Genomic DNA, 15,126 nt, shown 5'->3' on the forward strand with positions numbered 1-15,126 from the left:
ACTGACAAAGCAAAATGCTGGAAGTTTATGTGAAAACTACTGGAAACAGCAGTAGTGCTGCCCAGAGAAGCTGTGGTGCCCCATCCCTGGAGGTGCTCAAGGCCAGGTTGGATGGGGCCCTGGGCAGCCTGAGCTGGTGGGGGGCAGCCCTGCCCATGGCAGGGGTTGGGGTGGGTGGGCTTTGAGGTCCCTTCCAATCCGAGACGTTCTGTGATTCCATGAACACAGATTAGGAAGTAGAATCAATTTACCTGTAAGGTCTCACTGACCTTTGTGCACCCAGAAGACATTAACTGCTTACACACAGAATCACAGAATCACAGAATCACCCGGGTTGGAAGGGACCCCAAGGATCATGTAGTTCCAACCCCCCTGCCTAGCAGGGCCAAAGGGCTTAGATTAACAATAGTTCAGATGAAAGCAATTTTATAATATCATTGTTGGTATTATGAAGTCTATGTTTGGCTACTAAGCAGAATAGTTCGTCTTTTTTCATCAGAAATGATTGAAAAACAAACAACCAAACAAAACAAACAAACAAAAAAAGACACACTAAACCCTGAAGAACATTGCATGCCAGGAAATAGCTGTGATCATATATTCTATAATCAATTTGCATCTGTGTGGCGACAGCGTACAGCTCTGTGGAAATCTATGCGAATTAAACTTCAGCTCTTAGATACAAAAATCAACACAGCTAGCTAAAAGGGAATTGGGTCTGTAGCAGCTTGTTTGTATGACAAAATGGTTTCAGTATATGAGAAAATCAGGTCTTAGGTTTAAGCCATTGATTACATTGAATAAAGATAGTAAAGGGTGGAAAAACTACAGTTGGGTAGAATAAATTTTGAAGGTTTCCTACTGTCATGAAGCACATAATTTAATGAATTACATATGAGATCCAAAATATACAATGCAATATGTTGAATGCCACATTTTTTAAAACCATGAAATATAAGCAATTTTGAGGATTCCGATTATTCAAAGATGCTTCTGATGATATTTAAAAGGGTATATGATTAGAAGTGCAGCTAAAAGCAAACAAGAAAACCAGAACACCATCATTTAAAGATTCATTAAAAATGGTATAGAAAATTATTTTTCACCTGAAAGAAATGAAGTCCTTTCCTCACACTTCACAATTCTTAAACAAAAAAAAATTAGAAATGTAATCACCACATGCTTAAGTGGAGTTAATACCAGCCTCTTGAACTTCAGAATGGAGAAAAAAAAAAAAAAAAGCTAAACTAAAATACTAAAAAAATTATCTTTCAGTAAATAAGTTACCATTTGAACAATGGAATATTATACTTCTCATAAATAACTGGTTTGCTAAACACTCTTGAAAACATGTAGATTTTTTCCCAATTAACATTGCAACCTTTTTATATATCACTTATTTTACCTTAAGGATTCTCAGGGAAATATTCAGTAAAGACACATTTGTTTCCCTTGAATATCATACTTCTATTTCGTCTTTCCTGTATCTCAGCCTCCATCTCCCTACTTTTCTTCGTTTCTCTTCTTGATTTCTTTTCACTACCCTCAATTTAATTCCTCTATGAAGAGATATACTGATGATCCATTCAGACATGAAGTAAAAAGGTCTATACATAGCCTACAGTTGTATTCCACAGCTGTTTAATGTAAGATGCAAAAAAGTGTTTTGTTTCCTATGAATCTTTCAAAATATTTATTTTGGTTTTTGTTCTGTTTTGCTTTTTTTTTTCTTGTGTTTTTTTTTTTTAATGTTTTTGTTTGTTTGCTTATTTAACGTCAGATAGTGCCATCAGTAAAAAAAAAACAGGGTTGGTTCAAGTTTACAAAAAAGCATTTGGAAGTTCATCCACATTTAATTGTTAAGCAGCAAGAACAATGCCAGTAAATTCTTTTGAAAGCAACACGAGGTGCTGTATTTTATAGCAATCCTGGGGATTACAAAACTGCAGTGGGGGAACCTCCATTTTTACACACCATTCTGCAGGCCATGACATTTTAGGCTAAATGATATGAGGTGTGATAAATGCAAGGGTTCGTTTGAATACAAACAGATTCTTAAAATATTTTAACTAGGAGTATAAGTGAAAATAAATTAGGCCAGTGGGATTTAAGAAAATAATTCAGATTCTGTGGGATTTTCTTATTTTACTGCTTAAGGTAGAAATTATGCAAGCTTTGAAAGGTTTAGGCACTGGAAACAATCAGGGAATTATTTTGAAACCAAATCACTATCTTCTGACTGGCAGCATAAGAATAAAAATAAAAAAAATCAGTATGTTTATTTTTAACAGCATTGGAACAGGTGCTGTTTAAAATTCCTCAAAACAATCACGCTTAAGTCTATCAAATCCTACCTCAGCTCCTACAGTGTTATGATTCCAAACCTTCTCTCTTTTCTGATTTTTTGGCAAGGGCGAAGAGACTGAGAAGTACTAAATGGAAACTGAAAGCCATGACCTAACTTCAAGCTTTGAAGAAATTTGATTATATTCTTGTCCATGTAGACTCAGAATGAGGAACTGGCTTCTCCACAGGATAACCCACATTTTGTGTGGTTGTATCTAATTTTAGTTTAGAGTTCAGATCTTCATTGTAGTTTCAATTAAAACAGATAAAGTCAAAACTTACTACACAACACATTTCTGTCCAAAGCTGAAAAGAGATGGGATTCTTCCCATCAGCTTCCTAAAAGCAGTTAAAAACCACTCTGCAAACATAATTCTACTTCCAAGACCGAAATAGGCCCTATGCAATCCTTAAAACAACTATAATGGCCAGAGAAGTTGCCAAAGCAAAGTATGCAAGGCTCAACTTTTCCAACCAGTTCCAAATCCTCATTTTCTGAAAAAAACTGTGAGTCTGTTCAGAACTTGCATGTGATGAATATCTTCAGCACATCTCCTTAGAAGGTCTACAGCATATGAAACATGCAGTGTCTTGACAAACTGAATCTTTACTGGCTCCTAAACGGAGATGTCTTCACCTGCATCTGTGAGTAACAGCACACATTATCATATCACTTCCATATCCTCCTCCCAGTGCTTCTGAATACCTAACAGCTGATATGATTTTCTGCATCATCTTTTATTTACTACTAGTCTAATGATCATAGTAAAGAGACATGGAGATAAATGTAACCCCATTGGTTACCAAAGTTCTGAGCTCCTTGGGAAGGTAAACTATGGAGGCAGGTATCAAGGTATTTAGTCTTCTTGCCTTATCTCGCCTTTTTAAGTCATCAGGTCATATCACACTGATTTATGTCCATCTTACTTATTACCATAAACACAAAACTTCCTCAGGGGCGATATTCCATTTTGACTTTGGACTCATGGCAATAAGGTGGCAGGTTTCCAGGTATGCAGAAAGCAATGTGAAGAACAGAATGACAGCCCTATCTGTTACATGTCCACACTGATACTGCAGAATTGACTGTTCTGATTAACAATACGGTACAAAATGACTGAAAAAGCACAAAAATCTCTTTACTTTCTCCTCTCTCAAAGGAGCTCATTACCCATGACTTATACATTTTAAGCCTTCCCATCAAAACTCTCAACTTTCTAATCTAACACTCCTTCTCAATGAGGTGCAAGCAGTAATGGACAAGTGCTTCTGGACAATTTAATCTTAAGCAACAGTTTTCCTACAAAATAAAATTTAAAATCAAAAGGTTGAATTGGCAATCACAGAGTTAGCAAATTAATAAAAATAATTTAACAATATATCACATATTGTATTCTGTTATATTACATATGTTGTACTGTAAAATACAACACTTTCTCAAGGCAATCCTGTTTTTCAAGAATGTGATTTTTAATTTCAGCATTCAAGTTTTTTCATCTTAATTTGAAAAGTTTGTTTTAAAATGTGTGCACAGAGACAGCACTGCTTTAAAACAAAGGAGGAAGATATTCTTCAAATCCTTTCTTTTCCATTCTCTAGCTATCATGTTAACTGAGCAGTCTTGTAAGGTTACCTCTCATATCTAACAAATGACGGGCATCCCAAGGATAAGTAAGTATTCATATCACAATACAAATTGTTTAGGAACTTCCAGCAGTGGGATAATGCAATATACTGTAAGAGTTCAATGTGGGTTAATTGCTCTGCAAAACGGGTATTTTTTTTTATAATTCAATCCCCTTTGGGAATGTCAAACCTCCCCCTACACTGACAGAAACCATGCAAGAAGGGGGCCCACTTCATTAACAGGAAGAAAATCTACTAATTTTACATAATAAAAAAATTAAAAGGAACATATTTTATTTTCAATTCCATGGAAAATCAGATACACAAGGTGCGTGACAAGAAAATAGGGACCTAATTGTTCAGTGCCCTTACGAATCATTCACAACAGGTGGAAAGAAAGGCAAGGAAAATCGACTCAAAGGAGCTGACAAATCCTAATACAGAAGTCTTTCAGCAAGCATATAATGAAAAATGGTATCTCAAGGAAGAGTCTGGGAATGGCACAGAACCAAATCAGTGCCAAAAACTTCCGAATTCCTCGCAGGCAAGGAAGGGAACAGACTCTTGGCTGCCTTACAAAAATTCCTGTATGATCTTTTGTTATCAGAACGAAGAACAGCTTTCTCTAACATAGGATGATGCAAAACAGTACCAATAAGCGAACAGAAGAATATGGAACGAAATAATATACGTTTAAAACTGAATTAGAAGAAGTTACTGTTGATTTGGTTCAAGGGAATTAAACAGTCTGTTACTTGAGCTAACCTCTACCACCAAAGAAAGGCACAAAATGGCAATAACAGAAAGAAAGAAAATATCAAGGAAAACAAGCATGGAAGCAGCTATTCCACTACACCAATTTTTTTTCTTTTGAGAATAAAAATCCTGTTGCAAATTCAATCCTAAAAAGAAAGCAAACAAATTTAAAAGTTAGTAATCCCAATGATATATGGAATAAAAGAATATGGTACTGTATCAAGGTTAATTTGAATGGGAGAGATGTAGATTAAAAGAGTGAAATTTATTAAAGAGCAGATCTCCAGTCACTAGTATCTAACTTCAGTTTTCAGGTTAGATATTTATCAAACATAATGTTCCTATCTCCCAGTACCGCTCAACAAACAAACCCAAAGAAGTGACGTATGCTATTTTGAGAGCTCTCTGCATAAGGAAGGACTGGTTATCCAAAATGAAAAAATATTTTTTTATTTTATCTACCTGTATTAATGATTATGTAGAAAATGTATTTACACACAATTGACAAATTTATCAGTGTAAATTTTTAAAATATGCAGTAACAATGCCTATTCCCTCAGACAAAGGAAACCCTCCTAGCTCTTAACACGCACCCTTCAGGGGGAAGGATGTAGGACATAGGGCAGTAATTTTTACAAAGTATTAATACTGGTGGTAAGATATGTATCTACAGAAGACCATTGATGTACTAGAAACACACTAAAAAAGACTACTCTTTGAAGACTTTGTAATCCAACTACCCATACATCTTCATGTGAACAAAAACAAGACTTCTATTTGAAAATATTGTGAAAACCAGCCTTCTTGCAACTGGTTTTGACCACACTGCACAACTGCTTCCCCTACTCAACTGAGCCTACATTATGAGACATGGCTTGCTAAGGTATTACTAGAAGTAGTAAACAATTTACAGAGATTTAAAGAAAATGGCCAATCAAGTTGAGTCAATAGCTGCAAGAGCAACAGTTTGTGCTTGTCACCCAGTCATCATGGAATTCTGATGCAAATACCTGAAAGGTTTTAGACAGACATGTCTAATGATGGGATACGTACACTGTGACTATATGGCATATTTTGTGCGTGCTGTGTTAATTCCAAGTTTCTGTCTTCAAACCATGTTTTCAAGCCAACCCCAATCCCTCAGCTCATCTGTTTTTAACTTTTTAATTTGTTTCATATAAAATATGGTTTAAACAGAGAATTTAAGAGATCATGGAGGTGCATTAAATGACTAAACAGGTATCTGCTGAGTTTACATAGAGTACAATATGATAAGGATTTGAGGGAAAAAAAAAAAACAAAACACCCACTAGGTACAAAATACAGTTTGTCAATCTCAACTCATCTGTACCTCTGAACTGGCATTCCAATTTCATTCGGATATAAGCTGTTTTTACTTTTCATTAATCTGCATAAGCAGCACATGAGTGAGTTTTAACATAAAATTTGAGTCCTAATGCATGCTTTCTGAATTAGAGCTGTAGAACAATGAATCTTGAAGACTATAAAGAAAAACTAAACAGCCACTAAAAAGGCATAAGACTTTCTTTGGCAAAGATTTTAACTGTTTGGAAATTGTTTATTTTAAACTGACATTTTATTTAAATATCCTATTCAGCAATTATGAGAGTAATTTTCTCCCACATTTCATTTTAATTGAAACGCACCATTGTTGTAACAAACTTTTCCTAACAACGGCACAATAAAAGCTGCCTTCACTCTTAAATACTGGGGAAAGATTCCACAATGTAATTTTATGTACAATATATCACATGCTCACTTAGTAATGTTTGAATCATAACTTCTGCCAAAGTATTAAAACAAGACAATAGGTGCTGGTAATGAATAAAACTGAATACCTAATTTATTTATTTTTAATGAAACAGTCAAGAAACCATACCAGTCAATTTAAGTGTACTAGAAATAAACACTCATTTATCAACCTCGGGTTTTGCAAGCTTATTAAGTGCATCTCCACAGTCCAGTTCTTGTACCACTATAGCAGATGTATCTTTAAAAATAATGTTTCACTGTAAATCATACAATTTCAGCCTTTCTTTGAGAAGACACCAGATGTGAAACTGCTTCTGGAAAGGTTAAATTGCTCAGGTGGCACTGGAATAAATATATTTGAATAAATACACAAGGCTTCTGAAATAAATTCCTCTCTGACTTGTGGAAAGAATAATCCTTTAAAGAAAAAAAAAAAAAGACAGGAGATCCTATCTTTGGTAAGGATTTTAAATTCTAGTTTAAGAAACAAAAGTTGAAATGCTTTTAGAAGTAGTCTCATACAATTCACTTTAACTTCTAACTTGAAAACACTGAGATGATTTTCATTATTTAAAACTATATGATATTTAAGCAAATCTTTGTTTTGCAATTAGACTAATGCCACTTAACTTTAGATACTTACAGGTGAATTCACACTTTGCTTGTTACCTTAGGACATATAAACATATGCCAATGACAATAAAGAATGTATGTTAATATGCAAAATGTTAAGACATGCCATCTGGAGAGCTAATGAACAATCAAGGGATTCCAGATTAAACTACAGAATTTTCCCTTAGAATCTTTAGGACAACACTGTCAAGTTCAATCTATTCACTTAGACTCCAGAATCAATTTTTCAAACTTTATGACAGGTCTAATAGTTTCCACCTGTTCTTCTTGCTTGACTTTTGACTGGCACGTTACCAGCCAGGGTGGAAATGTAGACAAAGACCCCTATTAGGCTCCGGCTGTTTCTCTACTGTGAGGTCACTCAGCCATTAAATTAGTTCCAGCCCACTTTCTCCTTCGATGTCTTAATATTTTGGGGGCATGAAGGTTTGGGGAAATGAAAAGGAAGGGAGGCAAACTTTGCAATTCAGTTTGTGGGAGGGATATAAGAAAATCTAAAGCCACAGAAGCTAAATGCTACATTCATTTATAATTTACTAAATAATGTACTAAATAAATTTGCTGCTAATCCAATGGAATAAGTTACTGAGGTATCTGAGTCATATTTTCAGTCATTGCAAATTTTTGCTATTTTGCTTATTGCAATACTTGATTACATATACGTACATATACATATAATGTATACTTACAAATGACAAACAGGTAATTTTTTCTGTGTGTACAAGCAAAGCAACTCTTTCTCCCAGTACATATTTTCCTTTCACTTAGAACTGGCGAGCAGAAAAAAGTGACATACTATATATCCTAACACATCCATATTGGTTCTTATGGATGCACATTATAAACTGACATACTTTCCGTCTCTGAAAAATATCTAATAGATAATTGCATCAATTTCTAGCAGTTTATGCATTGATACTCTTTATGAAGTCTCAAGGTATTTTGCTGAACTACAAATGACATCACATTGTTGTTCTTTCATCTATGGCAATAGTGTATTTACAGTAACATTAACCACAATATTTAAGACAAATATTTTGAATCATTAAAACAAAAGGCTTTCTGTAAGAAATTTTATTTCCCAAACTATAATCCAAGTAGGACCATCTTCTCACCTGAGAGACAGATCTGGTTTACATCTGGTTTACAGACAGAAAGCCAGCTACTTGAGTTCCATCACAAGGGGGAAAATCTTGAAGACTCACTTCACTACTTTTGAACTACTTAGTAAAAAACAAATCTGAGAATTGCACACCCTGCTGTGACATCACTTTAGAGATAAAAGGTTCCAGGTTCACTGAAAAAACAAGACCACTTCGCTCAGCTCCCTTGCCTACTGGATGTTATATATAAAATAACCAGACGTAATTATATTTAGCTTGTGATATCTAAATAAACTCACAAATTCTTAATAATATGCTTCATCTTACTGAGCGGTGTAGATACTGGCACTAAGAACCACCAAAAACAACTGTCAATGATTAAAGGTGCTGACATATTAAGTTATCACTCCTACTGTTTCTTCCCAATAAGTCTTCTTTCAGTCCAATGGGCTTGAATGAAAAGAAATGAATACTACAAATGTTTCTATTAAAAAGCCATTTTTCTCGTTTGGGCTCTATTGAAAAAAAAAGCCCGCCTACACCCAAAAGCTCTCATAAAATCAGCTGCAGGACCAAGATGTACATCTGGGAAAAGGGTTGTGGCAAAATTGGACAGCAACATTTTTTAGTGTATGAACATATGTACATATGCACATACAAAAAATAGTTTGGTTTTGAAGAAGTTTGTATTTGATTCCAAGTAAAGCTATTATTACTAGTTAACTAATGAGACACAACAACATTCAAGGCTGTTTATCTGATTATGTTCATAGAAAAATCCAGACCAAAATTACTGAAGTTATTTTCAACAGTAAAATTCACCTGCAATTTCTATAAGTGAATGAATATTGATATTCAAAAGTGGCTATCAAGAAGTTATAGGTACAGGTGGGAACATACAGAAAAATCTGTTCTGAAGAGTAACAACTTCTCAAAGGCAGTTTGATCCATCAGACTATTTCATGTTCTGAAACAAAACAGCATATCCTTTGTACATAGGCTGCAACCTAAGATTTGGAAGCTGTGATTTTCCTATTGTTTAATCCCATTCAAAACTCTAACGAACTACTTCCTCAAAGATATCTCACAACTCATTCACAAGCATCGTCTGCGTGGTGATGAAGAAAATGCCTACAATCCTAAATGACATCTAAAAAAAACGAACAAACAAACCACCAAGCACCAAAGAACATTTTAGTGGAATATTGAGCAAAACGATATTAAACAGAATGAAGAAACAGCAGTGTTAAAACTAATGCCCCAGTCTATTTGGTATTACTTTTGTTAAATAACTAGCTTAGAAAATAACTTGCACTGGAAAATGTATGTAATTGCCTAGATATGGATACTTACTACCTTAAACATTACTATGATAGAAGCTTACTCAAGATGGTCTGGATCACTGTCTTACCCGTCTAGAAGATTCATTGTTGAGGTGGTAACTTCAGTAAATAAAACAATCTTTCCAAGTTTTTTTGTTCGTAGATTCTGCTGATATGTCTCCAGGCTGAAATGTTCTGATGAGAAGTTTCCCATCTCGGTGACGACTGACATGAGAGATGGAGTTATCTCCACTTCCGATTCACAAGACGAAACAAATTTAAGAGACACTTTGCTGGATTCTATTAATCCTTCAGCATTTACATTCTCCTCAAGCCATTTTAAAAATGTAAGATGGATTTCCTGTGGGCAAGGGAAATAAAATAAGACCAAGAAATACAGACCAGAATATAGGAAGATACATAAACATTCTTCTGAGAACATTCACATTCATGTAATCACCTCCTATTCCAAAATAGGATAAATTAACTCTATTTCCTCTTTGAAGATCAGCTTCCATCAGTTGTCCTACTTTGGCCTCTCCTGACTAGTTGGTACAGTCTTCCTAAACTTGAGGTCATGCTCAATTGCAGGCTAAGTCTTACTCTTTTTCTGTAACAGGCTCTGTGACCATCAGCTTAACAGAAGCTTCACAACTATAACTTTACACCAATGTGCCTGTTAAGTAGCCAGCTAAAGCAGAAGCGTGTAACACAAAGAAGCACACAACTAAGAAATGATTATACCAGTGTACAAAACATGTGTAAGTATGCTTGCTCCCTTGTCTTCTAGCTATGCCACTGGCTGTGACATATCTTTGCAAGGTATTTTAAACAGGAAGTATAAATTTGCTGTATGTTCATATAATTTTATGTATATACAAACCAAAACATTTATTTTGCCTTTATTTTAGGTTATTTAGAAATACATTTTACTGAATAAGAAATGAAGAAATGAATTAGTGCAATCATTATCTGTCTGGTGACGCCCTCTTACTGGAGATATCTAATATGAGTTCAGGACATTTGGCATGAAAAGTTTACCCTTCCCATAGAAGCTGTTAAGAGTTAACAGTCCACAAGAACGCATGCGGCGACTTCTTTTTGCAAAGTATATAGCTTACATTTTTAAGAGCTCTGCTTCCCCTGGAGACAGTGTCATCTTTTCCTCACATGTACACTTTCACAAATAACTTAAACTGAATTAGATGGAAGCTAATTAAAAAAAAAAAAAAAAAAAAAAATGAACAAACAAAAAAAAACAATAAAATTGAGCTAATAGTAAAAAAATTATAAGCTAATACACAATCTATTGAATGTAAACCAGGAAACAGAGTAAAAGCTATTTATTCACTGATTAAGGTGATGGATACTTTATGTATATCTATATATAGCATTGTGAGGCAGAAATATAGGAAACATAACAAGATACTGAAATGTATGGACAAATGATTCCTCAGAATACTAAAACATGAGCACAACCATTAAATTGGACCTGGGAGCAAAATTCTAAAATGTGGCCTTTTAACTGTATTCTCCCTTTCAGAAGATGATAAATGAAAACCACAAAAAAAAAAAAAAAAAGTGTATTCTATTCTACCCTAGGTAACGTATCAGTGATTCTTACTTTCAAATTTTCTAAGACATTTGACTTCTAATTCAAAATCTTCTCTTAGATGCATAGTTTCTGACTAAGTTTGTGCCCCTACTTCTCATTATAGCAGTATCTGGGAACCACAGTGCTGTGAGTTTTCTAAGCTAGTTCTGAAGCCTAGCTCTCTCGCTTTTGAAAAAGATGTCCCTGAGCTCCAGTCCCATTCTTTAAAACCTACAAACTGTAATTAAAAGCAAGCTTCCTATAAATAGTTATCTATCCAAGGAATTACCCCAATTTTCCAAATCCCACTGTTATATCTTAAAAAGGAATGAGAAAAGTGGTTCTGTTTCTAACACCTTTGTATGGATTTTCCATCCTCAGAAACTACACTTTCTCAAGTTTCATGTGGACACTGCTTCTGGTGTGGCATTTTTGGAAGGAGAACGTCAGCCGACTTACTGTTTTGCAGTCCTGTAGTAACCATAACGTGAAGAAATAAAAGAAATGAACATTCTTTTTCTAAATGCAATCAAGAGCTAGCTAATAAGATAAGACTAAGAGTAGCTCTAGCTACGTTTTAGTTACAGATAAACTACCTCTCAATTCTCCATTTTCTGAAGTTCCATTTAACTTGGATAAAATATGGTTTAAGATATTTTCTTCTTTTTTTTTTTTTTTTTTTTTTTTTTTTTTTTTTTTACATCATACATGGTGATGTAGCATAAATGGTTTAACGAACACTTCTTTGATTTGATCTGCATGAACCACTTGTATCTTCACTCACTAATACCATAGGCTGGGCAAACTGCTGCTAAACTCTTCTCAGACTTCTTGTTTTACACACACAGTAACTCACTAGCTGCAGCTGATATTTAGAAAATAATACAGCTCTAATTTTTGTGACGGAGCGTAAGGAAATTGTGCTTCATCTGGCAGTGCATTTTCCCTTTGCTTTCTGAACACAGAATTTCATGTAGCATGATTGCCTGGATGCAATTCCTTGGCACAAAATTATCATTTTAACTTACATAAAGATGGATTTACAGACTCACAGAAACAGACATTAAAAAGTAAGGGTGCTTAAAATGTTGTCACATTCCAAGCAAACAATAAAAGTGTTTGAAACTACGCATCAAAAACTCCTGTGTACTTTTGCCTCAACATATTCTCAGAAAAGCCTGAAATAGCATATATTCATGTGTGAGGTTACATTATTACAAATAAGCCACACTGTTCCTAACATTTATCCTCTTGAGCATACTCTTCCAAGCGATCTTTCCTCCCACACTTCTTGATTTCATCTTCTTGCTTCTTATGCATATTGAGACATTTAAGATTTGTTACATTCATGTAATTGTGAAGAAAATGTTTCCCACAATGTATACGTGCTTACTGAATTGATGAAAAATATAAACACAAATACTACGTAATCAAAAACAGCATTTTTAGAATTTTCTAAAGCAAACAAATAAAACCAACAGACGTTTTTACATTTTTTAGCAAGCAAACTTTCAAGCCCTACCCAAATCCACACCAGAAAAATTCATTTTCATCATAAGAAATTTCTTCATATAGTCAGCTACAGCAACAAGGATGCTGAACCAATGTTTTTGGTCCCCACTATTAAACCAGCACACAGAGAAATACATTTTTATGTAATGACATAAACATATACAAGGAGTCAGGGCTAACCTTTGCTTCAACTCCATTGGAAAAAAACAATCACGTCAGTACCAGAACTGTGCAATTTGTTGCTAAGCTCAGGATTCAGGTTTGAATTCAAAACGAGGAACCTAACACCATTTATGGGATGTAGGCAGAAAGCAAACCCATTCCCAGCTGTGTCCATCGTTCTGCAGCAACCTCTGGTGGCCACGTAAAAGTAAGTGTTGGTTCCAAACACTGCCTGGCCCTATGTACTCCTGGGACCACATCAGGTGTGTCAAGCAAGGCACTCAACAGAGACACAAGGTAAGAGAATATCAGAGATCCTGGCCACTGCTTGCTCTGACCTACAGCTCATTATCAAGATCCTAAAGCACACACATACAAATCTTATATGAGTATGCATGCAAAAAAAGCTGTAGCTGTCACGTATCCAGGCACTCACAACATCTGCAGCTACACACATATACAATCATGCTAAAATCACCACTATGCAAATTATTAGCAATGTACTTAACAAATAGAGAAACTACATGTTTTAGGATGACATAAATATGTTTAAAATTGTTATCCATCTTTACTGCATCATTTTTGGCAGGGAGAATAAAAGTCAAGACAAGTTTAATTCCCTATGTCTGAAACTGTTCTATTTTCAAATCAATTTGCTATGTACATTCTTTAAACAAAAGATACTGACATTTTCTTTCCTAAACGAAGAATGAAATTTGACATCTCAGCTGAATGACCAGATGGCAAGAGGTTAAATCAGTTTCACAGTTAGACTCAACTACGAACTTTACATCTATAACAAGAAAAATTTTCTAGTCATATTTCAAATGACAAAAGCACAGTATGTTTTCAATGCATTGTAAAAAGCAATTATCAAAAGCAGAAAGCATTATACTAACAGGAACCACTCACCAGTTCTCATTAACAAGTTTTTCCTACGCACTCCAAAGTGAAACCTGAATTCCAAAGGACATGGGCATGGAAAGAAGCAGCATTTCAAAGTGGTGACAGCATCACTGACCTGGTACTGAGGGACAAATGTATGAACAAGCTGAGTTTTGACTGACAAACTGAAAATGTCATGAAATGAAAAGTTGTTCTGAAGCACATAGGGAAATAGAGTGGATGGCAATTCACAAAATCCATAGAAATACAGTAAAGCCACTGCATGCTTCGTATGCTCCTCCACCAGCAGAGAATTTTATTGGGTTCACTGCATCAAGGGTTGGAGGTCTGGCATTGTAAGTTATTGAACTAAAGTATAAGTGGTAATTGCATCATTAAGAAGGAAGAGTAAAAGCTCTATTTTTAAAATCATTTAACATCTGCTTTCTATGATTTTAAGAGTTTGGTCAGGTGTGTGAAGGAACTGCTATATAACAGTATTCTTTTGCTGTATAAAAATCTTTTTTTGTAATCATTAGCTTCCCTTTCTCCTAATGCTTACTTAGCAGTCGAGGTTGAACAATAAGAAGAAATGAGGCAGGCACCAGATTAAAAGAACAAACAAACAAACAAACCAGCTGCACATGCACCCTTCTCTGTTGTAGTATAAAATAGCAGAAAATTATAGTTCCTGATGGAGATGATTTTATCTGCACCTGGGCTATATCAGCTAATGAGACTTACACACAAAGCACATAAATTTTCGATTTAAATGGTAAAACATAATCTCAGTTCCAAGGTTTTAATCTTATATTCTATTTATACATTTTATTCTATGCATTTCCTTACTTATGTATATAAATATGTACACAGACACACATATATGCATCACCCCCCCTGCACACATTGGGCATATTTGGGAGCTGGTCTTTTTTACCAAACTTTTTGACAATAAATCTTAAATTCAGTATCAATGGAATTCTTTGTTGAAACAAAGCTTCAGTCACAGCCTAAATTCATTTGGTTTTTATTAAAAACATGAAGGCGAAACTGAATGAAAGCTAAAAATAAAATGCCATAAAATGAACAAACATTATACATCACTTAGCACTCTACTTTCTTGGGAGGAAAAATCAGACAAATTTAACCAGCGATGTTCTACCTGTGACACAATATTGTGACTCCAGCATAATAAACTATTTTAGCTATTGTGTGTTGTGTTAAGAATGGCCAAGTTTTCATTTTCTAGAGTGGAAACATTCAGCTTCAGAAATGTTCTGAAGTTAACGCTTCACCTGGGACTTTTAACTATTTTTCTTCTTCCTTTTCCTAACATCTATTAATTTCCAATGATCAGCCTCTATTTTTGCCTTAATGCATTTTTAAAAACTTTGTAGTTGATGCACTGATTGAT

General features: G+C 34.7%; 1 protein-coding gene across 3 annotated transcripts in view; it reads right to left on the minus strand.

The window, feature by feature from the left end:
- HLCS (holocarboxylase synthetase) overlaps positions 1 to 15,126 on the minus strand; it is a 117,883-nt gene that overhangs the window by 71,807 nt on the left and 30,950 nt on the right. For all 3 annotated transcript variants that reach the window (XR_007373326.1, XM_048927173.1, XM_048927186.1), the window contains exon 6: positions 9,649 to 9,920. Coding sequence is in view for 2 of the 3 variants with exons in the window: in XM_048927173.1 (XP_048783130.1) it covers positions 9,649 to 9,920 (272 nt within the window). In the remaining variant the exon portion in view is untranslated. The remainder of the gene's footprint in view (positions 1 to 9,648; positions 9,921 to 15,126) is intronic.

This window comes from Lagopus muta, chromosome 1 (assembly GCF_023343835.1).
Source record: "Lagopus muta isolate bLagMut1 chromosome 1, bLagMut1 primary, whole genome shotgun sequence".
Taxonomy (NCBI): domain Eukaryota; kingdom Metazoa; phylum Chordata; class Aves; order Galliformes; family Phasianidae; genus Lagopus; species Lagopus muta.